This window comes from Melospiza georgiana, chromosome 2 (genome assembly GCF_028018845.1).
Source record: "Melospiza georgiana isolate bMelGeo1 chromosome 2, bMelGeo1.pri, whole genome shotgun sequence".
NCBI classification, from domain to species: domain Eukaryota; kingdom Metazoa; phylum Chordata; class Aves; order Passeriformes; family Passerellidae; genus Melospiza; species Melospiza georgiana.
The window spans coordinates 72,265,767-72,291,348 of NC_080431.1; the positions used below are offsets into that span (position 1 = coordinate 72,265,767).

Sequence of the window (25,582 nt, forward strand, 5' to 3'; positions counted from 1 at the left end):
ATAAGTATTCAGAACCTCACTTCTGAATTTCCCAACATTCCTCCCTCAGGCAGGAAAAGGAAGATAAAAATAGCATGTCCAATAGGAAAAGGAAGATAGAAATACCCATAACCTCATTTCTGAATTTGCCAACATTCTTGTTTCAGGCAGGTATATAGTCAGAGATCCTCCTGCAGAATTAATTGGCTGTCCTGCCCCTGAGAATCTACAATGCTGGAATTCACATGAATTTTGACTCTATTCACTCATAAATTATCTATTCTTTCATTTGCACAGTAGGACTGATTTTTGTACCAAAGGCTTGGCATGCTTACACATCAGAAGTTCAGGATCTGGACTTGAATTTATAGAAACTAAGGAATTTCTCAAATAGAAAGTTAGACCAATCTGGATTAAATAAAATGCTATAATTCTGTTAAATTATGAGACAGATTTCCACATAGAGACCACTGTAGGATATTAGCTTTGAATCAAAGTAGATTTTTGAATCTTAGAAGAGTTAGTGCACTTATGTTGTAAGAAGCTAGGTAGGTAGGTAATTTATATAAATACATGAGTGCCTCACAACACCTGAAGGAGCCTGTTGTACTCCAATTTTAGCACAGAGTTTTGATTGCAGTTCAGGAATAGATCCTGGGCACTGCAGTCACCTGCAACACACTTTCAAGTTCTGCTTTACTTTACACAGGTTTTTTTATTTACCTCAGCCCACTCTGTGGAACCCAATAATCCAAATTCTTCTGCATCCCAGCTAGCAAAAATAATAGTTCGCCTAGGTCTCCAACCTGCAATTACATTATTAAAGTTGAAAGTTCAACTTATACTTTAAAAGTCTACTGACCACAGTTAATTGCAATTACTTTAAAAACAGCACTTAACTGATATAACAGTAAAAAAATCCTCTCTAAAATCCTTAGAGGAACATATTACTGCAGAGGCATTTCTTCTTAATGCAATATTTTCAATCTGCACAGCTAAGAAGGTACCATTACACTCATGAGGGGATAAATTCAGCCAACTACCACGCAATGCCACATATGTATCTCCTCAATGAATCTACAACTTTCATAACGAGAGATAAAACTTTCTGTAGAGGTGAAAAGTTAAATCAATACAACAGCTTATGGAAGCACTGATCCTCAAAGCTGCTGTTTTCCATATCCATCATTTTACATCTGCAGTAAGTTACCTTCCATCTTCATTTTACCAAAACTCCGTACAATTTCTTGCAGAACTGCAGCACCAGTGGTTGGATCAATACCACCAAACACCCAAGAGTCTCTATGACCACCTAAAATAATATATCTGTCTGGAAACAAACACACAGTATCAATTAATAATTAAAAATGCACTAGGATTATCTGTGATTTCCTTTGATTGCATCTTTACTTGTATGAAATCAAATATGAAGTTCAATACCAGTGCTACAAGTTTATTTCTTAAGGGAATCTGCAATCATTCACTTATTCTACTAAGGTCTGCAACTAAAGACAATAAATATTTAATAAATATTTTTCCATCTAAAAGTCTTTGTTCTGTATGACCTGCTACAATAGTATAATGTATCAATATATATTATATAAATAGTATCAATAGTATAATGTTAATGTTCCAAATCATCACTAGGTTTCTGTAATTTGAATTATGTTAATTTTTGCAAAGGCAAAATGTATGACTGATGTAAGGTGAAGCCTACTGTAAAGTGACAGGCATTATAAAAAAACATTCTCTGATGTCTATCACTGTATTTTATAGGGAATGCTATTCTTGGGAATGCCAATGACAAATAGTATGATGGGAAAGACAGAAAAACTACCAAGAATTTCTCAAGACTCTGTATTGTATGGTTATCTAAAACACTTTAATTTTCCTACAACACAAGTACAATAGAAATACAAAACAAGTACAACACAAATACAAAAGAAAGAAGGAAAAAAAATTATCAAGAAACTGATGCTCACCTGGTTCCAGAGCTCCTCTGAGGATGCCAATGACATTGTAAATTCGTGTGATTTTGTTGCTTGTATGAACATGCATTCTGACTTTTCTGAAATGAAAGGGAGTGTGTAGTAACCATTTCTGATTAATAAGACAATAAAAAGCCAATGCCAATAACACATAAACCAGAGAGTTTGTGCTTCTGTCCTGCTTTGAGTTTTCAGCACTGATCCAATGTGTGTTCAGCACTGTCATGCTGTCTCAGAGACCCATTTTTTATTTCAGTTAAGCCTACTGCTGATGCCTTAGAAAAAAGCCTATGTGCTGGGCTAGTCTATACATTTGCAAAGATTTATAGAATTTATAGAACTTTTTTTAATGGGAACCAATCAGATAATTGTGTACTAAATGAATAAACTGAAAAACATGCACAGTAATAAAAAAAAAATCTACATTTTGACCAAAATTATAATTGCGGATGTGCAGATGTTTATAGAGAATAAACCTTGGTTTCCTAGCTTAGGCCTTACAATAATCCAGAACTTGGAAGAAAAAAAGATTAGGAATATTCATCCAGGAATAAACTGAAATCTGTGTTTAGGACAGTGGATCTAAGTGATTAAGATTTGTCAGTCACAGAATCACAGAATGGTTTGGGTTGGCAGGAACCTTAAAGGTCATCCAGTTCCGACCTCCCTGTCATGGGCAGGGAATCCTCCATTAGAGGCAGAAAACCTTCTGCTAGAAGCACAGATTTTTCTTCCCTGTCCCTCACCAGTAAAATCCACTTATGAAATCTTATAACAAGCAAGGGAATCCAGGTATTCAGAGAGATAAAACTAACACGTGTTCGGCCCCCTTAAGCTGTGGAAGAAACAAAGCACCAAACAATGGGGGGTTGTGTGCCTGGCAAAAACCTCAGGAGATCCACATTTGAAGTTATCTTTTCAGCAGCAAATCTGCATAGCTGTCAAAATCAAAACCCACTTCAGGACAGCCACTGGATCTTTGCCCAGAAAGTAACAGACACCAGGGCCTTGAACGTGCATGTATGTGCACACTTCCCATGTGCAAGTGACTTTCTACCTAGAATCAAAAGGTTCATTTTGATATGGAACTGCTCTGAGAAAGATGTGTAGAATTAATTCATATTTACAACAAAAATGTTACTCTATCAAGTAGGAAGATATTAAAAATTCTACTCAAAAATGCAAGTTTTGTGGATGAATCATACTGTTTTCTCACTGTTGCTCTTCTAGATACTCCAAACAGCACTGTAATTATGTCAAATATGCTTTCTTATATATAAAGTAGTTATTGATAAAGTAGTTATTCCTACTTTATTCATTTTCAGCTAGTTAGTGTTAAAGCAGAGCAGAAAAGAATAATGATAAATGAAGTCTTTATAAAATTATATATATATATTCAGACATACTCTTGTTATCCAGGAGACAGAGTAGTGATAATGATATACCATTTTTACACACTGTTCATTGGGGTCCACTAACAGTCCTACTGAATAATACCTTCTGTAAACTGAAACTATATTTATGTGGGAAAGTCAGAGAAAAGTGAGCTTTAGCTTTATTGCAATTTATTGACAAATGTCATTGTCATGTGGCTTGATCTGCTAATTTATTATCTTTTTGTAATGGAATTTATTTTCAAATTCTAATAATTATCTCCAAATATTCCCTAGCAGAAGGAAGTATCTCCTGAGTATCCCTAGATGTGTTGATTCAGAGCCTTTTCCTCAGAAAGATTTTTTTTTTTTTTTGCAAAATTGTATGAAAAGGAAAGTATTAAAACAGACCTTGCAGAAGAGTTGCCTGTGAATCCTGGCCCTATATTATAAGGCACATTGAGACTTCCCTTCCAGCTGCTGTCTGGAGCTGCAGGTCCTCCCATTGCACTATGAAGTGAAAACCAAGACAAATGCAGTTGACCATTAGGATGAAACCCTAAATTCTCTTAATAATTATTGCAGCAAAACCTAGGTGGTTTTACAAAATTCTTAAAAGCATTATTGCAAAAACAGAATGCTTCGAATTTTCCACATTTTCTGGAATAACTACATTACTACTACATTAATTACTACATTATTACTTCTGAACTACTTCAATTACTACAAAAGAGTAGCAAATGCAAGTAACAACATAGACTTTGCCATCTTAATAAGAAAAATTTGTCTGCACATTTGTCAACCCTGACTTCTGGAGAGGAGGGCTGATCTGTACTCACCGCAGTAACACTTCTGCATCATGATATCCAATAGGATGAACTGGGATTTTAGGAATCCCTACACCTTCATTAACCTTGTACCTGAAAGTGTACTCTGAGAAAACAGAACAAAATGTAAAGTTTATGGCATTCTTAGCAACTTTAACCAAACTGGAAACACTTTTGAGCAGAGCAGCCACCAGCGTGCATGATTCTTTTTAATTCTTACATCATTTCTCACATACTGCTTCTAGAAAACCAAACTGTAATGAGAGAACCATCTGCACAGCCGTGCAAAAGACGTCCCCATGCTTGATGCAAGGCTAGATTTGCCGTCCAACCATGTTATAACACTTCCTCCAAGCTGGCATGTGAGGTGAAAATGGCACCTGTGCAGCTGCTTGACAAGCTGCAGAGGACACACACAGATGCATTTACCTGGGTCGAAGACCGCCAGTGTCTCTCTGAGTCTGCTGGGCCTGGCACACACAACCTCTCCTGGTTTAGACTGTCCTGTGTCCCCAGCAGGGGCCACACAAGCCCATGAGCTTTCCAGAAGCATCCCTGTACAGCCATCCCACCACCTGTACAGCACCCAGCACTGGCAGGCATCTTAGTCCAGATCAAGTTTAGGATGCCAACTAGGACAAGAGAAGCACATGGTGCCAACTTTTGAAAGACTCCAGACTGCTCTTATTTTTGCTACAGGAAATTTTATTCCCCTTAAAAAGGATTTTAAACTGTTTTTTCCTGGAACTTATCATTAGCAAGGAAACATACCTCCAAGTAAAGCTATTAGTCCTCTTTGATGGCAAAGTATAACCTAAAGTGGTCCTCTTGAGAAATACAGGTATTTTAAAATGGCTATAAATTCTCAGTCATTTTCTGCTGCTTCACAGTCTGTAAACTTACACATCCTGCTTTTCTAAGTGTCACAAGGGTGGGACCATATAAAGAGTTTCCTAGAAACTTTATTCCGCTGCCTAACTGAAAGCAGTCAGAATGACAGAGACAGAACTTAGTGTGCAATAGAAAATTAACTATTGTCAATAAGAATTTCAAGCAGCTCTCTTCTGTGCATCTGTACTGAAAATTAATTAACTTATAGTGCCACACTTTCAGCAGCAGTTTATGAAGTACTCGATGGTCCAGGCTACAGAACCTGCACTCACCTTTTGCAGGATAACCTGGAGTCAGAGGATCCCCTGCTCCATTCAGGTTTAATACATTCCCACGCTGGACTCCTCCACCTGGCAGGTTCCATCCATTTGGATAAGGATCTACTCCAGGTGCACAGTAGTCAGCAGGGTCAGAGTAAAGTATGATCCCTTGGGCTCCTGCTAATATGGCATTTTTAACCTGTGAAATTATCTGGCTTTAAGATGCAGCTTTTTTTTTTAATGCAGTAGTAAGTCTGAACATTGAGATTTGCTTCCATGCAGGCATGTTTTAAGAAGACAAATATGTGAAAGAGTTGAAAATTACCCCAGATTTAGCAGAAGAATCAAGCATAGTGAAACACAGTATGTTCATTATTTGTGTCAAACCTTTTTTCATTGCTCAAGGCTATGAAATGAAGAACAGAACATAAAAATGAGGCACAAAACCTGACTACCATCCCCACTGCCCCACTATCACCAGTTTTGCCAGATTTCTTGTCTAAAATCAGGAGAGATAGTTACTCAGTTTCTGTGCATCAGACTCCTTGTCAAATTGCTATTATTTCAAAGTACTGCAGTTCTATGGATGGCATTTATCAACAGACTTGGCTCTACAAACTACTCAGTTCCCTGAATTATTCTCTTGCAAGAACTGCCTGGGGAGTTTGCAGTCATCTCTGTCTCAGGACTTTAATACATTCATCTGGTTTTATTGTTTTGGAAGTCTTTCGTAGACTGCAGTCACAATGGATACATTGCAGGCTTCCTTCTGCTTGTATGTTCCAATGAACAGCCCTTATTAATTCCCTCAAGCTCTACCATCAACAGTGTCTGACCCACAGAAGAAAAATTAAAACTCAACCCTTACTTTGTTTCCTCTGAAGATCTTCCCATATCTGGCAATGACAATCTTTCCTGTACAGTTAATTCCCATTTCACGTTCCAGCTTAAAAAAATCTTCTGTACGGCCATAATTCACATACACCAGATCTGCCTGGGCAGAAAAGAAAAGCAGTGTCGTGGCCACTGGTCAGTCAACAAACAAAATACTCATTATCAGAAATAAAGTTTCATTCACTATCTATGACAGAGAATTTTTAACTATTTTTACATTTCTAAAACTGAGACCCAGTGCCCATAAAAACAATAGCCAAAGATCCACAATATTCCATAGGAAGCTTTGGCTCAAAATTCTGATTGGCTATTATCCTGCACTTAACAGGCCTAAAAACAGGCTGGAAAATAAACCAGAGTACTTTGGTAAACTGACAAACTTCTCTGACTGTGACTAAGCAGTGATATGACTTACATACTCAAACACTCACTATTATAAAATTTCATTCATTCATGCAATGCAATGTTGTCCCTGGCCTGTTCCATAATGAATTAGCAGATTAAGTGAGGACCTTTTGTGGCCTTTGAAGGCATTAATTTAATCTAACATGTCTTTCAACTTGATATAAATATTCTAGTGTTATTCTACTAAAGGCTACTTCTACCTGTGCCTTAAGCAAGTCCTCTACATATGACTGAATAATATGGAACAATCTAAGATGTATCCAAAATTTTCCATCAAGATAAAAATTTTTCACTTATTATGTGATTCAGAGTTTGAACAATTTGAGAAAGCTCAACCTTTGTATAATATGATGTCTATCTGTGCCTAAGTGTTCTTTAATTAAGACAAATGGTAATTAAAACTACTGCAACAAATTTTTGAGAAGTTGGAGCAATCTGTCCCAGAAAGTGTTTCAAAAAATAGGTAATAGTACCATTACATAATTTCTTTCCTTACCTCTGGCACTCCCTGTGCTGAAAAAGCATTATATGGTGGTAGTATATCAGTAACGTTCTCATACCCCTGTGGAGGTGGTTCAAACAATGATGTATTGAAAACCTATAAAATAAAATAACAGTAGTTTTTGGTCAAACATTCTAGGCACAAATTCACACATTAAAAAAACATTAATCATAGTTATAACTAAAGTCAGAAGACAGTTATTCAGTTTCTGTGCATCAGGCTCCTTGTCAAATAATTACTATTTCAAAATATTGCAGTCCTACGGATGAAAAGTATAAAAAGCCTTGGCTTTTGCCAAGTTAGTTAGCTTTGTCAGCAGTTTAAATTATAGTTTCCATGAATTGATAGCAAAAAATACAGTTCTAACTAGTACACATAAGTTCAAACAAAGACACAGGTAGGGATCCAGAGGTGAAACTTTGTAACAGAATGCAGATATGAATACAAAGAGACAGATCACGTGTCAGAAGATGCTCATCTGTCACTCCCTGAACTTAAGGAAAGAAGTAGCTTAAAATTGCCAAGTGGTGGTGACAGAAAAAGACATCTGGTTCATCCATGCCATCCCAGGCGTCTCGTTGTGGTTTCTCCTACCTGCATTATTATTATCTTTATCTCTTATCTAGTGATGCTCCAGTTAAACTCCAGTGCTGCCTTTCATCACTATGCATTGTAACACTCATGTTGCTTTAAGGTGCACATCCACCTTCTGTCACCTTGTGAGACTACAGCTGAGACACTGTCACAGGGTTTCTGGAAGAACTTCTTCATTCTTTCACCTCTAAGCTTGCGTCGTCCCTGAGCACGCATTCCTTACTTTCTCCCCTGGCTCTTCATCCTTATTTATGTGCTATGATGCTTCTCTAGCAATCCCACCTCCTCTCCTTGCTCAGGATCCTTGTCAGAATTTACATCTACTTCTTCATTTCCCCAGGTTTTCCAAAGAGAGAAGATGTCTCTAGGCTGACTAGTTCATTAGTACTTCCAACACTAACTTAGGAGACACCATAGGAAGCCAGTGAGATCAGGTTCAGAGCAAGGGAAACAAGGCAATATTGCATAAAATTGATAGTATCTCCACAATTCCTTACCTCAGCATGTAGTGGGAGCAAATATTGTACAGATGTTCAAGCGGGGTTTGGATAGGTACTTGGAAGAGAGATGTAATGAGGGTCACTGACTGGATAAATACTTGGAAAAGGTCTAATGAGGATTTTTCAAGAGACTAATTTCAGCACATTCAGAGAAGCCCTGAGCTGAAAACAGCTAGACACTGGAAGAACTGCATGCCTGAAATACATTTCTTTGTTCTTAAACATCCCTGTGCATCCACTTAAAGCTGTTTATGGAAACAGGATATTAGCCTAGATGTATCCTCAAGCTAGACCCTTCTAACACCTTATGGTCTACAGGTGTTAGCTGCAGCTTCTCCACACATCCTCACTCTTCCATGTGAGGCACTGAGATCTCAGGCCCTTTGCTGTGTTTTCTGCATAGCCTGGAAAACCATTTCTAAATATGCACTCCCTTTGCACTGGATTATTTTTTAATAATATAAAGCACATGCTGAGCTGAGTATGTGAGAATGAAGAGGATGACACTTTTTTAACACGAAATCACTGGAGGATTTTTAGGTTTTACATTAACAAAGTTTTGTCATTGAAAAGATCACCTCATTCCCTTGCTCATCAATTAGTGAAATGTAGTTTGGCTGCTCTTCATTTGGGTATGAAAGAAGCACATCATAATTAACAAGTTCTGCCGAATCCAATCCAAATTCCTTCCACTGGCCTTGAATTTTTTTGGCAAGAAGAAGATTCTGTTCAGTTCCTGCGAGGTGAGGCAACTTGGTAAATGAACTAGAACAAAAGAGAAAACCACTGGTAAGCAGCAAAGGCAGAGATACATAAAAGTGAAATAGGATCAGTGTTTATAAAGCTAATCTTCAAGACACATTGCATGGACACTAAGGTCTTAAAGTGTGAGCTGTAAAACATGACTGCTTATCAGAATCTGCATCAGAACATGTAAAAAATATACTCAGAGCAGAGGATCTTTCCTGAGGGCTTAAGGTAAGTCAACTGAATTTCTTCTTTGCATAACAGGAATAGCCACATCTATACAAAAGCAATGAAAATCAATGCCAAAGATTCAGCAAAAGAATATTAGCAGTATGCAAAAAGCAGGAATAAATATAGGAAAGCTATGTATTCAGAAAGAAGCCTTCCAGATAATTCTGGTATCTGATCCTGGATTTGTACCATTGTCACAGTGTGTCCTAATGTTCTAAGAAGTTTAACCTGAAAATCATTACATTAAATTATCTGCACAGATTTGATATTTTTTCTTAATCAAAAGCCTGAATAACAAAACCCTCTTAACAATATTTACTTCCATACCAGATACAACACACAAGGTTGATAAACAGTCACAAACAAACAGAATCCATCCCTCTGGGCTGCCCTACAGCAATCTGTGTACAATTTGTTTGGCCCAGTGAACAAGTAAGGAATGGTGAAAGCTCATCAGTCAGCCAGGTACTCTGCATCAGCTTCCAATTCCCAACAGGCTACTTATCAATGGCTGCCCCACAGATGGCAGATACCAGCAATTACCATTAATTAGTGATAGCAAATACCATGATTAATATCCCTTCAGCCTGTCACTTCAGACTGTTTTCAACCCTTGTTCTGCAGTGTGCACTCCCTCAGCTTCAAAAGAATAATGTCCAAAGCCTTGTTAAAGTCAAGGTTGTTACAGCCACTATAATGTCTCCCCTCATGCACGTAGCCTGTCATTTCCTTACAGGAGGCAACATGCTGACCATACAAACAAATAGTAAATAAATGCTGACTCCTCCAAACTATATTTCTGTCCTTCGTGTGTTTGAAAACAGATTCCAGAAGGATGTTTTGTCACCCCTCCAGACCTGAAGCTGACCAGCTGAGAGTCCTCCAGGTTGTCCTTATTAAAAGAGGGGCACAACACCAGCCTTTTTCAGCCACCTGGGGCCTCTTGCAATCATCAGAATTTCTCATCTACAGCAACATTGCAATCATAACATGAAGGTCTTTCACATGAGTCCCCCCTGGCCCCAGGATTGGAATGCATCCAGATTCTCTAAGTAGACAACAACCTTTTGCTCTCTGCTGTTGTCAGTCCCTCTCTTTAAACTGTGAAGGTATGCACCAAAGTCTGGCAGCAACCTTTGCCAAACCCCGTTGCTTGTTTGCCTCTTGCACTTTAATTCCCACTAGTATTCTAAGTACTTTTAATTCTTTAAATATACTAAATATATGCCGTCAGGAAAAACACGTGCGATTTTTTTCCAAATTTTCCCTTCTAAACAGTTTAATCCTTTCCAGAGCTCTGATAAAATACTAAGACCAAAACGTCTGCATTTTCTGAGTCTCATAGTTTTTTTTCCCCAGGTGATAAAAGCAGATGTAGTAGTCTGAAAAAAGAAGAATATAGATCAAAATTCTCAAGTTCACATTTTCTTATGTCTTTGACAAAGTTTTTGGGTAGTATATTAATACAATTTCTCTGCATTTCCTGATTTTTATTTGAATTCAAGCAAAAAAAAAAAAAATCCCCAACCAGCATGAAGCATTTGGCCCATCACCAAAGCAAGCAGACAAATGAGAAACCATTAATATCCAAGAGACATTGGCCTAATTACAGAGCTATGCCATGCTATGTTGCCTAAATTCTTACTCAAACATAATTTTCAGGAACTCTCCAATCTACAGAAGGTAATGAATACAAAATAAGATTAAGCCTGTAGATTAAAAAGTTTATTGATGTTAGGTAAGAAACCTTTTGGGTTTAGAATAAATATATAGACATCAAATTTGTCAGTAATCCTCTGATGTTCTTGATGCAGCTGCTGACTTACATGCTGAACACAAACATTTTACTAGCCAGAGTATTTATTTATTTTTTCATGTGAATATATTAGTTCCTCTATAGAAAATATAAACATATCAAATAATGTGGGATTTTTAAATTTTTGTGGAATGAAGAAAAAAAAAGGGTATTTTTATATCCCCAGTACTTTAGATGTTTTTAAAGAACTGCATGGATGCACTACAATGCAAAAAAGTATATTTTCTAACATCATGCAAGCTTTAACCAACCATACATGCAACTGACCATGGACATAGCGCTTTATCTGAGAAAGAGAAGACATGGTATAATGGGATGTCAGAGCTCCCAATTAACAGCACATTATCCAGTATGGCCACACTAAAGGAATTATAAATTGTAAGTATACATGCAACTCAGTGCCATGCAAATTTGTAGCATTGGTTTTTAATAGATTAATTTTCTACTTAGACTAGCTACTCAAACTGAAAGTTTAAAGAGACACTGAGCAGATGATCAGTCAGATGAAATTCATGTCAGTCACTGTATCCCAAACAGAGTAAAATCATCTCAGTCTGAAAGAAAGCAGTTATCTGAGGTTAGGGATTCAGATATTTGTGAAGAAAAAAAAAATTCATTCATTAAATCATGATGAAGGGAAATCATGAAGACTGGTAAGCACTGGCAGTAATGCAGCTGAGGGAAGCACACTTGACTGCACAACCACTTCAAAAACAGAACTTCAAAAATGGGGAGGGGGGAAACAGGAGAGTTGTAAGACATTTTGTATAAACTAAACAATTCTAAAGCATCTTAAAAGATCTGCTTTCAGAGGCCCTTCCTCGGAGCTGATGTTATCACTTTTTTGGTGGTTTTGACTGATAAAATTGTTCAAAAAACAATGCACAAGGCTTACCGAAGAAATTTCTTGATGTTCTCTGCTTTCATTTCAGCCACAAGTTTCTGTCTCACGTTTTGATGCACATCTGAGGAGTTGGGGTTTTTCTCCGTCAGTTTTGTAAACCATCCTGAAACACATTTGAAAAGTTTCCCACTTAGCAAGAATTTCCTCACATGTTTGAGCACAGGTGCAACCTGTGGTATTAATCAGTTAAAACAACAAGGACGAACAGGGCTTAGAGCACCCTCTGCCAGTGTCTGAGGGATTAAGCAGAAAAGTAAAATATATTTCATTGACTGAAATGCCTAAAAGTGACATAATGAAAAGAGCAAAGCCTAAATCCCTGGTAAATCCCCTTTTCAAGGTAGACTCATCTCTCATTAATTTTAAAATATAGTTGAAATTCTCAATTAACTGTTTGTAGTGTGAGGTTCGAACTCCTGATACTCATGATGAAATTACTTTATTTAGTTTATGCATGTATTTTGAAATAGATGTGTAAGTACATTTAAAGTGAAGGTCTAGGACACAACAGCCACCCTGCCAGCATTGTAATAGTTACAGACTTGGGTTATTCTATTTAATAATTGAAAGAATAAAGTTAACTGTCACCCAAGCCAGTTTTAAAATGTTTATTCAGTAGCCATAAACAGTAGTAGGAGAGGTATATAAATGTATGAGTTTTTCTTAAGAAAAAAAACAACAACAACAAAAAAATCGTTTTATTATTGTAGCTAGACAACCCCAAAGTGGAAACATTTTCATAAGGAAGATAAATACATGTGCTGTCACATGCACAGTATATGTGAACTGTTACACTTAAATACAATTGTAGTAATGCTCTGAGCTGAACAGGGATGCTTGATCAGACTAACAGTCCATGTTTCCCAGTATCCTGTTTTGGAGCTGGGCCAAAAGATGATGTTCAGGGAAATGTATAAACATTGCAGAAGTGGCAGAAATTAGCAGCTCAGGGATCTCCAAAATTAAAATAATATTTTATATATTTAAGAGCCCTCATGGATTTTTCTTTCATGCTTTAGAGTTAGGTTTGTGTTACAACACAAATTTAAAAAGGACATTCAATTTTAATTTGAAATCAAATGCTGCAAGTGACTTCAGAGAATAATCTCTAGTAAAGTTCATTGTGCATAATGAAAACTTCAGTAACCTGGCTGTCAGTCAAACTCCTCCTCTACATTCTACCCTTAATTTCTAAAATAGCAACAGAATAGGAGCATTTAAAATATCTTCAGTAAAAAACAGGAAACTAAAACAAAATAAATCTGGGAGATTTTGCAATCGCTGAAGTCTCAAACTCTTGTACTAATTTTTTCTCTTTGAATGCCTGGCTGCCTCTTTTGGGAAGCTGTCAGCTCACCAGGGCTTGTCCTGAGCTGAAGCACAGAGTTGTTCTGTTCCTCACTCCCTGAAAACTGAAACTGCTGGACAGAAAAGCTTAGAAAAGCAATGGGACAAATACTTTATCACGCCTCTGAAGAGCAGCATAAGCTCCCTGCCGGTGCGTTAATCGCACCAGGGGTTGCACACACAAGTGTGCGCAGGGGAGGGGAGCTGGGGCTCAGCCCTGGCTCTCTGCACTCACCTGTAAGAAAGCCCAGCAGCAAACAGCCCAGCAGCGCAGGGCACAGGAGCCACACACGGAGGGAAGCCTTGCTCCGGCTCCCGGCCATGCGACACACTGCCCGGCACTTGGCAGGCTCTGGGGGTGGCAGGCAGCTGCCTTCCTCCTCCTCTTCCTCCTCCTCCTCCTCTTCCTCCTCCTCCTCCTCTTCCTCCTCCTCCCACCCGCAGCCCCAGGGCTGTCCCTGCCTTCTTTGCTTCTCTGTTCTCGTGCTGCCTAAGGAGCCTTAATCCCTGGGTGATGGCGATGAAATGGTTTTCCAAGTGCAATTAAACTCTTCCATTTCTTAGTCTCACCCCACCAGACAGCCCCTGTGCAGCTGGGTGTGTATCTCTGTGACAAATATGTATCCCGGCTGTGCGCCAAGCAATGTAGTATTTAAGATCCTAATTTCTACTATTTATCAGGACTTTATGGTTTTGAAAGTTCCTGATTTAGGCTTGTTCATAACCTGTTCCAGTGGAAGTGGCCAAGAGATGAAATTAGGGGAAAATTTATTTCCTCTTTACCAACAAAACGCTGAGTTGCTTCCCTTTTTAATCCATGGTAACATTAATCCTTAGCAAGGAGTGTATACTTAGAGCAGCTGAGGATATAATTTAGATTGGCCCGACATAATTCAATTTGCAACTAGGAAAAGTTGCAAAATTATTTCCTATATTCTTTAGCTACTTGCACTTAAGATTACAAGGTTCCTAAAATCAAGTTTTCCTCATCTAATTTAGTCAAATCCATCCGTATCTCATGGGGAAGAAAACAACTGCAGCCCAGGGAATAGTCAAAAGATATGTTCACAGAATCATCACATTTTGCATAAACTTACTCTGGCCTTGCATCACTCCCTGCTGCCGAGTTCCTTCATGGCTACGTGGAAGCTAAGACTGATCTTTCTGGAGCTGAGGACCTGCCCATTTGAGACCAGTTGTATGGCTGAAGGCAGGAAAGCTTTTTTGGGAGCCTGGGCATGCTCCAGATTCCTACCACACACTCCCAAAGCCCAAAGTACTGTTTGTGAAGGAAATGTCAGTACTCTGAGTACCAAAACTTTCCTAAATACATTATGATGAGCTGAAAATATTCAGAAAAAGCAGGAAAGACCGGTTAATGTCCCAATTACTTAAACTAGGGCTTTTCAGAGGAAAATTACTCCACACCAGTCACAGCCACTGTCTTAAGCACAGGGCTGGATGTCTTCAAATCATAAGCAGGTCCAGTCCTGTGATTTTTTTTCCTGTCATTTCCCAACTGCTCATAAACCATCACAAATTCTGAACAGCAATGACATTTCACACCAGCATCTGAATTGACATATACAAACCAGATGGAACTCCACCTACAGAACTCACAAAGAACGAGCATATTGATGTATTATTAGCATTTATATAGCACCACAGGTGTAGGACTGGCACATAATAGACAGTAAAGTGACAAGGGCTTTTGGAGATTGCTATCAAAATTAGACCTCACATGATAATAACATCAGTGGAGGAAGAAGGCAAGAATAGCAACAGTGAGAATGTATGAAATGCATTTATTTCTATGTGAACGTCTTTTTAAAGTGACAAGGGCATTAGCAATGCTGAGGTTGAACAACAAGCAGCAGCTAAATGGCTTCTACCACTTAAAATACAGCCCTATTGCTATTAGTTATTAGTTGTGACATGTTCTTACATGCCATGGATTAGCCACAGGTGGAGTATATTATGTTACAACTAAATGCAAGCATAACATCCAGTGTAAATCTGCCTTCAATCACATGCCCTCCTCAATAAGACTGAGGCAGGAAATAAGATTAAAAAGCTCATGGGTTGAAATGAACACAAATCACTTGCTGATTAACATCATTAGCAAAACACATTCCACTCAGGGAAAAGAAATTTATTACAAATTAAAAGAGACTTGGCTAGTGAAAAACAAAGCCAAAAATTAAGACACCTCCCACATTGCAACCATCTCACTCTTACTTGTTACTGATCATCTCATTTCATACCCAAGGAGAGACCCTAGAGCTCTTGAGATGATCAGCAGCCCAAAATACTCATCTTCCTTTGAGTCCTTTCCTGGCAATATCAAAGCCACATTCATCGCCCTGTTATTTCACATGGGGCTTCTCCAGCTAGAACTAAGATATTACCAGTGTGAGATACCTCTACAAGTGCATTGCTGATAATAGCTGATTTGAAAACACCCACTTCAGTGTAAGTTTAATCAAAAGTTTGAGGCTAAAAGGAGATAAGACCAACCCAAAGAAGTCAGAGAAATTATGCAAAACAAACTGTGAAAAGATTACAAGGTAAAAGAACTCATTTTCTTAGTGCAGGTGAGGAAAAGGGTCCAAACCATAAACTGAACACACAGTACTTCTTTTAATTAGTATCACTTTTAGAATTATCATGAAAATTATTAGTTACTGCATATGCCTCATGCTGAGTTCAGGAGTAATGAGAATTGCTCATTCTGACAGTGAAAACAAGAGTGAGGTTCAGCTGAAGCTAGGACCACTTGCAGGTAGCTACACAGACTCTACTCACTAAAAACACATAAATCCCTGGTAAACACAAAAGCTCAAAAATATTTGGCAAGTACACATATGCCAAATGCAAAACTAGCATGCATTTGTGTATTGAATGCATAATTCTGCTATTCAGCCAATTAGTAAAGCCAGTCATGGTACATGAAACACAGAACGAATGCCAGGGCTTGTAAACTGTAGGTTGTAGCTGCTCAGTAACTGGGCTCTAAAGGTTAATATCTGCAGCAACAAAGATACACTGCTGTTGTTTTGTTTGACCTACTGCCTGGCTAAAGGTTGAACTTGTGGCTTGAGAGATCGAGGGACCCTGATCTGTGGGAAAGACAGCTCTAGCAGGAAAAATGGCAACAGGGGAATGCTCACTGAAACTTCACATCAGTAGTTTCCTTCTGACTCTGCCAGTTGCACAGTCCCCTGAACTCTCTCACGGCCTCTGCAGTCTTTCTATCAGATTACAACGGTAGTAGATGTTGATTCTTTGAGTCTGAGTCTTTCTTATCTGGAGCTTCAGGGGACCATTATCAGATTCTAAATAAAAGCTTACATTTCTGGCAGCTGACAAGTGCAGCTTGCAAACTTTGACCCTTTCTTCCACAAGAGAATGTACCCAGTGAGGCTGAGAGTGTAAAGGATTGTGCACTGAACACAAGGACTGTGCACTTCACCTTAAGGCCATTCCTCCTTGTCCTGTTGCACATGTCCTTATAAAAAGTCCCCCTCCAGCCTTCTTTAGGTGCTTTAGGTACTGGAAAGTGCTGTGAAGTCTCCACGGAGCTTTCTTTTCTCCAGGCTGAACAGCCCCAGCTCTCTCAGCCTGTCTCCACAGCAGAGGTGCTCCAGGCCTGGATTTAATGGTCCTTCTCTAGATTCCTTGCAGAGGCCTGCCTTCCTTACACTGGGGCCCTGAGCTGGACACAGCACTGCAGGTGGGGCAGACCAGAATCCCCTCCCTCAAGCTGATGGCCACACTTCTCTTGGCGAAGCCCAGGATGCAGCTGGCTTTCTGGACCACAAGTGCACTTTGCCAGGTCACGATGAGCTTCTCATGCACAAACACCTCCAAGTCTTTCTCCTTAGGGCTAGTTTCCATCTATTCTCTGCCCAGCCTGGATTTGTGCTTGCAATTTCCCTGACCCAGGGGCAGCACCTGGCACTCAGCCCTGTTGAACTTCATGAGGTTCACAGAAGCCTGTGTCTCCAGCTTCTAGTCATTAGGAGAGAGAAAATTTCTTTTCCTGTATCCTGTTCCCTGCAGTGATTAGGGAACAGGCAACAGGTTTTTTTTTAATGGACGTTGCTGTAGTTAAAGAGTGTAACTACTTCTGTCCTTTGTGTGATCCGGGGCCAGGACATTGTGTATTATTTGCTAACTATTTCTAAAAAGGGCTGTAATTAAACTTAAATGAAATAATGCTATGGCCAGAGATTAAAAAATTATGTGTTCTGGACTGAAAGAAAAAGTTGCTGAAGCAGCATACAGGTCACATAGGGAAAGATCTCCACAATTTTGGAGTTTGGCATTTCAGTTCATCCTCCTCTGCAATAGAAAAATACTGTTACTGCATCCACCTGCTCAACAGGAGCTGTTTATTCCTGCTCCTCTCTGCATGGTGGATTTGGCTTATCAGTGTCCTGACTGTTGCAGACAAAATCGTCTAGGGTAAGATAACTAAACTAACCTGGCTAATTTTTTTCAGAGGTGGATTATAGACAGTCATAACGAATTCTCCACTGGTAAAAGTGGGGGAGTGGAGCAGCCAGAAGTGAAAAAACAGAGTCAGCAATGTTTCCCATCAGTGCTGATTTGTGGGAAGACATCTCCATCATTTTATTCCAATCAGTTTCATAAAAAATGTGAAAATAACTGGGCAATAACTATGGATATAAGTGCATTTCCCATTATCTGATAAACTAGATTATTTTATCAGAAAGACCAACAGTTAAGCAAAATAATGACTTAATTACAGCAATTTGTCTAAAAGGTTTTAATGTGAAGTGCAGAAATATTTAGGATTAAATGAAGCCTCATGGAAAAGAAATCAATATGCCATAGTACTGAAAACCATCAGATCACAGGCCAGTAGTTTTAGACATGGTAGAGGTCTCAGCTAATATGACACATGAAATCACACAAAGTATTAGCTGTATAAGAGGTTAGTAAAAGTCCAGTGGCAAAGGGATCTGATTTTCTGAGTCTTCTCTGTCTGATCTTGGTCGTCTCGTGGTCCGTCATAAGAGTAAGCAGCACATCACCATCAGATATACAGATGCTACAAAAATGGAAATGATTTGGTATCCTTTTAAACTAAGGACATGATGAGTTTTCTTTGATTCTGTCTTCATATTAAAAACACCTCTATAGAGACAAGGCATAGCAAGGGTAGATTTTGGTTAAAAGAATAACAATAGGGTCTTCATCTTAAAAGACATTTTGTGAGATGACTACATGTCTGACAAGATGTACTGCCTTGTTTTTATTCAAGTAACTAAAATCTTCTTGCTTAAATTTATTTGCAAACAGCTGCAAGGTTCAGCATGTGAGGAAAAGAATGTCATGGATGAGTATTCTGGGCTGGCTGCCCAAAACTTCTTATGATTATTATAGATCCTGCACATGGTATGTGACAGCTTTCCCATCTCCATGTCCATCTCAATCTTTGTGGAAAAGGAGAGCTGAGAGGTCTGTCTTGAGGTATAATTATGCAATCCCAGAGTAAGTAACAAAAAGGCAACAACAACATTAGTAACTGATAGAAACATGAAATGAATTCTGTTTTCCTGAAGAACTATGGAGATCACTATAATAATCAAGCTAGAAAAATTCAAAACTCCGAAAATAAATTGAGTGGTTAGCAATTCTTACAATACAAAGCCGGGAGAAAACCTGAAACATTATCAGTCTCAATTCAGAAGACATCTAAATCCTGACCTCTCAGAATGGAGGACATTATCTTGTTAACATTACTAAATGTATTCAACTTGGTTATATTATTTGCAAAGACCCAGTTTTTTTGATTTTTTGTTCTTTATCATAATCGTCCTAGTGTTTTCAAGTGCTCAATTTTTCAGACTTCTGCAAACTGTCATGTTTAGTCTTCGCTGATGACTGTATTGTTCATATTTATGCTACTTCCTTCAGTGTGTCTGCTGCTGCCTGCACAGTGAATGCTGCAATGGAAATCTGCCTCTTCACTTCTTCCCAGGCTTCACGTTGATCAGCTTTGCTTTCAATATCAAACATGGCATCATAGATTCCTGGGAAGGATTCTCCTGCATATTTGTTGTGGCTGCTTGGAGCAAAGATAACATGTCTGTAGGGAAGTTGAGGGAAAAAATAACTATTATGCATTAGGAAAATAAAATATACTTTTAATGTTTTATAAATCAGCTGTAATCACTTGACACTGAAATGTAAATAAATAGGAATATTGCAGCAATAGTAGCTAAAGTCCATGAAGCAAGAAAATAACATAAGCTACAATATAAAACTAGACCAGACTTGATTCACTGCCTCTTAAGTAAGATTTACTTCTTTACCTGGATGAGAGGACCACTGAATTCCTTCCCTGCTGTTTCAGTACTGCCCTCCACACTACATTTGCCTGCATGGCTGTGCTCTTAAAATCGATCAAATTGTAGGTTCTTCACACTATTTCACTTTCCACTAACAGGAACAGCTTCCTGAATTTCCTACAATTAAAATTATTTAAAATTACTCCAGGGCTAAACTTTTACATCTGTTTAGAAGCCAAATCAAACCAAGAGAAATTATCTGAATAGGCCTCCAACAAGAATCTTAGGCTTCCAACAAGAATCTTCCTCATTCTGTATAGTGTATCACACTGAAGTTTTCCCCAATGTCGTTTCTCCTTTTAATCTTATTCTTCCTGTCCCAAGTACTTTTGCTGCGTTGAATAAAATCATTATAACTCCATTTAGAGACTTGTAAATCTTAAAGGAATTTTCATAGGTACTCCATGAGGAAAGTGAAAAGTAAGCCTTTCTCACCTATAGAATGGCCTGCCAGGTAATCCAAGAGGGTCGATGAAAGCCCTTTCTAGAAACATGAGCTGATCATTTAGTGATCTGACAGCAAGCAGACTAAAGAAAAAGCAAAAAAGGGAATATGTTAAATATGTTAGCAGTGTATTTGACCTACTTTTAAACCAGCATACACATCTGGATTTATAAAGGACAGTAAATCTGGGATGTTGAAGTTTAAGTGTAGGCCACAAAAGATAGCCCACGCTATCAGCTAACCTGCATAACAGAATTATGCTGATCTGTGCTGTGACAGAGTCTGGTTCATAACTGGAAAGTCTCTTAAAGCTGTTTTTAAAGTCCAAATGATAACATCAAAATACAGTGTTTCAGGTGCTTTCTCTCACATTTTCTCTCATTCCTGTATTTCCTTTTCATGAGGATGCTTAGACCATTTTCTTCTTTTGTACAAAGGTTTTCTAAGGACCCTCTTTTCCAGAAAGCCAACAAATTATTTCGATAAAATTGCATTTGTTTTTATGTAAAATCACAACATATCAGAAAAAAGAACCCTGTGATGTTAAAATCCTCTTTTAAGCCTTCTGAGAATTTCTGATGGTAGATTTTAAATTCCCTAGAGCAGAGACCATCTGTGTCTGTGTGCTTTTAATAGCCCTGCACATACTATTGATGCTTAATAAATAAAAGAACTGTGATGAGGTTATATAGAATATATGAGGGGTTGGTGGTTTACATCCAAAGTAACTTGTAGACCTTCAAAGGCAATTCACCAATAAAAATGTTAAAATTTATATCACAGTAAAACTGGAGTAACTCTACTACCATTAAGGAATTTTTTTCAATTTTACAGTTTTGTAAACAGAAACTGAAACTGGTTAGTTGAGATAAAGCATAGATTTGGGCCATCCATCAATAAAGCCATTTTGAAAATGTCAGATACATGTCATATGTCATAAATGTCATCTTTTGCATAAGAGATTACTGTTAGCTCCTTTATCTGAAAGTTGCTGCCATTAAAAAGATGGCTTTTATTCTCAGTTAGTGTTCCATAAGGGTAAGCATATGGCTAAATTAGATTCTTCCCAAGAAATGGAACATACATATATGTATATACAAAAGGAAGTCTGGCTTGTCATTCTGGGCATGGCCTAAAAAGAATAAATTAAGAATTAAGTCAAGTGCAACCAAGGCCTTTTGGCATAGGTGGTGCATAGAATTTCTTGAAAGTTCATCATAAAGCACGCCACAATACATCTTGTTTATTCATTTTTTTCCATTAAGTGGCAGCAAATGAAGACTAAGTCCTCTTGAGCTCAGAGCACTACATGGAGAACATGACAGGAAGAAAAAAAGAGCTGAACTTACTTATTGAAATCTATTTGTTGCAGTCTATCATGAAAGCTAGCAGCAACTTCTGTAAAATTCTTCACAGCTGAAAACAGAGCATCTGGATGGAGCAGGAACAAATTATTTAACTTCATATTCTGCAGATGTCATTTACCAAATCAAATTCTTCAATTAAAGCTTTATCTTCCACTGTGATCATGATCCTGAATTATTATAAGTCTCACTGAAGGAAGATGACCCCATATTCCTACATTAAAAAGTAAGTAATTCTGTGTGCAAACCTCTCTTAGACACAATAGCTGTAAGTATTGTTGTGAATATTGTTTAGTATTTTCTGCTTGAAGAATGTACAGAAATATCAAAAACTGGATCATGGAACCAGAATCAGACTGTTCAGGTAGGTCTGAGATTTTATAAATCCCAGCAACCTGCATTTTACTGTTATGTCCCTCCACACAGAGTTTTGAGAAAGACTGACAATGTCTCTGTGTGTATCATGTGTACCTGATACTGGCCATTAGAAGCCAAATCCTAAACTGAATATTCTATAATGTTGCTAATTAAAAAAAGTTTCTGAGGCACAGCATTATCCAACACAATAACCTGCAAAACCATGTGATTTTTTTTTTAAGGAAACAAGACAATGGTACATTGTTGTCAATACTGGCGAATCATACATAGGTCAAAGCAATGCAACTGTAAGTCTTAGCTCTATTTGGAAGTGGCATAGTCCCCACACAGGCATGCTAGGGACAAAATAGTCCCATTTCAAATAAAGGAGGGTATTGCTCTTGTTTTATTTACTGTTCATACAGCACAAGGTAGATACCAGCTCATGACTAAGACATCCATTAATCTAAGGCACTGTTAGCATTAACAGAGGAGGAATGTGAAGAAAGACTGTACGTACCAAAGGATACACTGTATGTTGCCAGCTCCTCTTCATGATTCCTTGACAAATTATAGATGATGCGAGCATAGTTGCTCACAGCTGATGCATAATCTCTACAGTCAAAGGGAAGCACAACAGAGTTGGCCAATTCGAACACCAGCCCTCCCCGTACCTGAGCTACTGTCAGATGATTCTTGAAAGTGGGATCATAAAACTGTTCCACAATTTCATAGGTTTCATAGACACTGTGGTAAACTGGATAGCTGCTGTATTTTTCCACATTCTGAAACAAAGGAAATCAATCCAAAACAAAAGCATTATTCAGCAATGTCTATTTCAGTGTGGCTTGGTAAAGTTAAAGTGTTCAGGTCATGCTAATCCTATGCAGCCACTATAAACAGTCTAAGGAGAAGAACTGGTCAGCAGCAGCTCTCTTAGAGAGAGCCATTAACCTATGCTGAGATGAATGGTCATTTGGAGAAATCTCTCTCCACTGACCATGTACACAGCCCAAAGAAGGTACCTAAGCACAGACACATGACTTTCAGTTGGTGAAATCCAGGTGAGACTGGACTTCTACTCTTGCTTGGATACAATAATCATTTGTTTGTGTCCATGGATATTCCTTCCTTTTCAGAGGAAATGACCACATTGAATAGTTTGCTCCTTGAACATTTCTCAGTTCATCTTCTCTCACAGTATACTCCAGAGCCCAATCCATATTTTCAATAAAACACAAACCATTTTGAATTCAAAGCTTCATAAAGTGTTAAAAATAATTGGAAAGTCACCATAAGCTACTCAGAAGCCCTCATCAGCCATAGGTAATTTTGAGCACATCCATTTACCCTGAGCAAAAGTCCTTTTGTCTAAGTGACAAGTTGATCATTCTTATTTATTATGTATTTGTTTTGAGGGAGCACATAGAGCTGTAGGAATTAGACACCACTCTGACAGATTGAACTGTCCTATTCTAAAAAGCTGGAAGTCTAAATGGCTCCTTTATACATGATGTTATTCAGGCACTTACAAGGAAGACCAAACTACAAAGACACAGACTTACCCAATTTTTACTGTAACGTGCTCTGCCTGAAGCAATGCCAAGACGTTGAAAAAATGCTTCAAAGTCATTGCCAGAACCCAGTTTATTTATTCTTTAAACAAGAAAGAGGGAAATGCCTTGAGTGACAATACTTAAGGTATAATTTTAGTTTGCTTCCAAGTATATCATGGCAGGTATTTATTTATTCAGCAGTCAGTCACTACACACCACATAGCCTTTCCCCAGTGTGCTCTTTGTCAACATACCATGAACTGCCTCTGACGCCTGAATTACCTGCACCTCATAAATTCCATTCTCTGAGGATCAAAGTCACCCTTTTTAGGGTGAGAGATATCCAGTTCTCAAGAGGAGAATGTACCTCACTGTCTTTTCATCACTGACTAGAACCAGGGACCTTCCTCCTTCCAATGAACTTCCACTACCTCAAGCTCTCAACTCAGAGAAGAAATCACAGCAGTACATGAAGCATGGCTTCATGAAATAAAATCAGTTTTTGAGATCCTGTAGAAATCTCCTGGTAGGACAATGTTGTAAAATCCTGCCTGGTGTGCTCTGCAGCCACCCAAACTCAGAGGCTTCAGAAGACTGAAAAAAATCCAAGGGAAAGCTGTTGAGTTAACATCTTGTGTAATTGCCACTGGCTTGTGCATACTATCCTTATTTGCCTAAACCTCTATAAGCTAAAAGAACATGTTTTATATATTGCTTATCTACAAAGACAGTTTCACAAACCTCTTGTACAGTAGTGTATCAGCTGCAATCATTAAAATTCTGAAATTTATATCAGCTGAGAATCACACCATTTCTCTTCAGGACTCAGCTTTTCATGAGTATTTCTTTAAAACCCACTCTCTACAAGTTTGTGTTTGTGATGTAATGTTTGGTATGTAATTAATTTTCTTTTGTCACTGACCTGGGGACCTCTTTATATTCACTTGATGGATTTTTTTTATACCAGCTCTCATAAAGAGATTTTCCTTCAAATCCCTTATCAGGACTTGGTATCTAGAAAAAAGACAAAGGGTTCAATTTTAAATGTTTAAATGTTACCAAACAAAAAGTCAATAACCTGTCATCACACCAAGCCTATGGCTTAGGGTTATGAGTGAGTCATCTTAAGTCCCTTAACCTTTTTGCATTTCCATTTTAACACTTCAAATGCATAGCATTTTCCAGAATAATAGTTTATTTGCAAGAAAGTAGGTAAATTTAGACGGGAGAAAAAACAAAGAAAGCAAAACACTTCAAGCCAATATTTAAATTATGATATTTCTTTATGAAATTTTCAGCCATTTAATTTAAATATTCAAAAGATAAATCCCTCACAAAACCAAAATATTTCGCTTTACTCTGGCAGAAAATTTAAATTTCTTCTTAGTTTAATTTAAAACTGTTTCTACCTTCTTTCAGTTCACAAAAAATATGTTTATGGATGCAAAAGAAACCTTAGAAGGCAAAAGTGAACAGTACCTGGTGCTTATGAGATCATAGCTGCTAGAGAGTAATACAAATTGCAATAATTCTAAAGTTCATTTCTACTACTGACTTATTTGCAGGTAACTGAGGAGCTTAAATACTCTGGATGTTTCTTCATCTTTCCTTTATATTGGTGGACTGCTGAGGTTTTATTATTTTGAATCCATTAAAGATTATCAATATATATTCTATTATTAATCTAACTATCTTCTATCTAAGAATTACTCCACAATAGGAATCAAATTAAAACTAATTCCTGTGAAGGAAATTGCCCATAGAACAGAACCATCAGCATGAAAACTTTTTACCACAGATTAACTACAGATGGGATCACATGGGACATGCTTCCTCATCAGCATTCTCTTCAGACATCAGCTACCAACAAGCTGTGGTTACATGCATTCATCAGCCTTTGCTTCTCAACTTGAGGAATAGTTACACAAGCATTTTTACTGGTATTAAGGTCAAGATTTTAATGATGGCTCTTGGTGTGCAAACTGAGACTCTGCTGACCTGGTTTTATGACATTTATGAACACCTTCATTTAGCAAAAGTTACCATGGGAACTGCAGGTGATCAACCCTTTCTGAATTTGGGACAGAAGTCTCTTTATCTGGGTAGCCACTTTTAACAGAGCTACATTTTATTTGCTGTCTTTTAATTGCCAGAAAATTATTATACTGATTTACTACTTTTCCTTTACTTTTGCACCAGTCTAATGCCAGCTTCCAAGAGAT

The 25,582-nt window shown here is 38.0% G+C and overlaps 2 protein-coding genes across 3 annotated transcripts in view; both read right to left on the bottom strand.

The window, feature by feature from the left end:
* Positions 1 to 13,581, bottom strand: part of NAALAD2 (N-acetylated alpha-linked acidic dipeptidase 2) — a 31,501-nt gene extending 17,920 nt beyond the window's left edge. Inside the window, exons 1-11 of the mRNA XM_058045069.1 lie at positions 13,494 to 13,581; positions 11,903 to 12,014; positions 8,792 to 8,978; positions 7,114 to 7,215; positions 6,187 to 6,312; positions 5,331 to 5,517; positions 4,180 to 4,273; positions 3,752 to 3,850; positions 1,962 to 2,047; positions 1,190 to 1,309; positions 703 to 785 (exon numbers count right to left, since the gene is read on the bottom strand). Coding sequence (XP_057901052.1) covers positions 703 to 785; positions 1,190 to 1,309; positions 1,962 to 2,047; positions 3,752 to 3,850; positions 4,180 to 4,273; positions 5,331 to 5,517; positions 6,187 to 6,312; positions 7,114 to 7,215; positions 8,792 to 8,978; positions 11,903 to 12,014; positions 13,494 to 13,581 — 1,284 coding nt within the window. The remainder of the gene's footprint in view (positions 1 to 702; positions 786 to 1,189; positions 1,310 to 1,961; positions 2,048 to 3,751; positions 3,851 to 4,179; positions 4,274 to 5,330; positions 5,518 to 6,186; positions 6,313 to 7,113; positions 7,216 to 8,791; positions 8,979 to 11,902; positions 12,015 to 13,493) is intronic.
* A 1,465-nt stretch (positions 13,582 to 15,046) lies between these two features.
* Positions 15,047 to 25,582, bottom strand: part of LOC131080303 (putative N-acetylated-alpha-linked acidic dipeptidase) — a 28,671-nt gene continuing 18,135 nt past the window's right edge. The window contains exons 14-19 of one of the 2 annotated variants that reach the window (XM_058018493.1): positions 24,283 to 24,374; positions 23,370 to 23,460; positions 22,325 to 22,589; positions 21,433 to 21,514; positions 20,074 to 20,166; positions 15,047 to 19,376 (exon numbers count right to left, since the gene is read on the bottom strand). In XM_058018493.1, coding sequence (XP_057874476.1) covers positions 19,187 to 19,376; positions 20,074 to 20,166; positions 21,433 to 21,514; positions 22,325 to 22,589; positions 23,370 to 23,460; positions 24,283 to 24,374 — 813 coding nt within the window. In that variant the 3' untranslated portion in view covers positions 15,047 to 19,186. Of the gene's footprint in view, positions 19,377 to 20,073; positions 20,167 to 21,432; positions 21,515 to 22,324; positions 22,590 to 23,369; positions 23,461 to 24,282; positions 24,375 to 25,582 lie in introns of those variants that run through there. The other variant, XR_009114153.1, reaches the window with a different exon arrangement.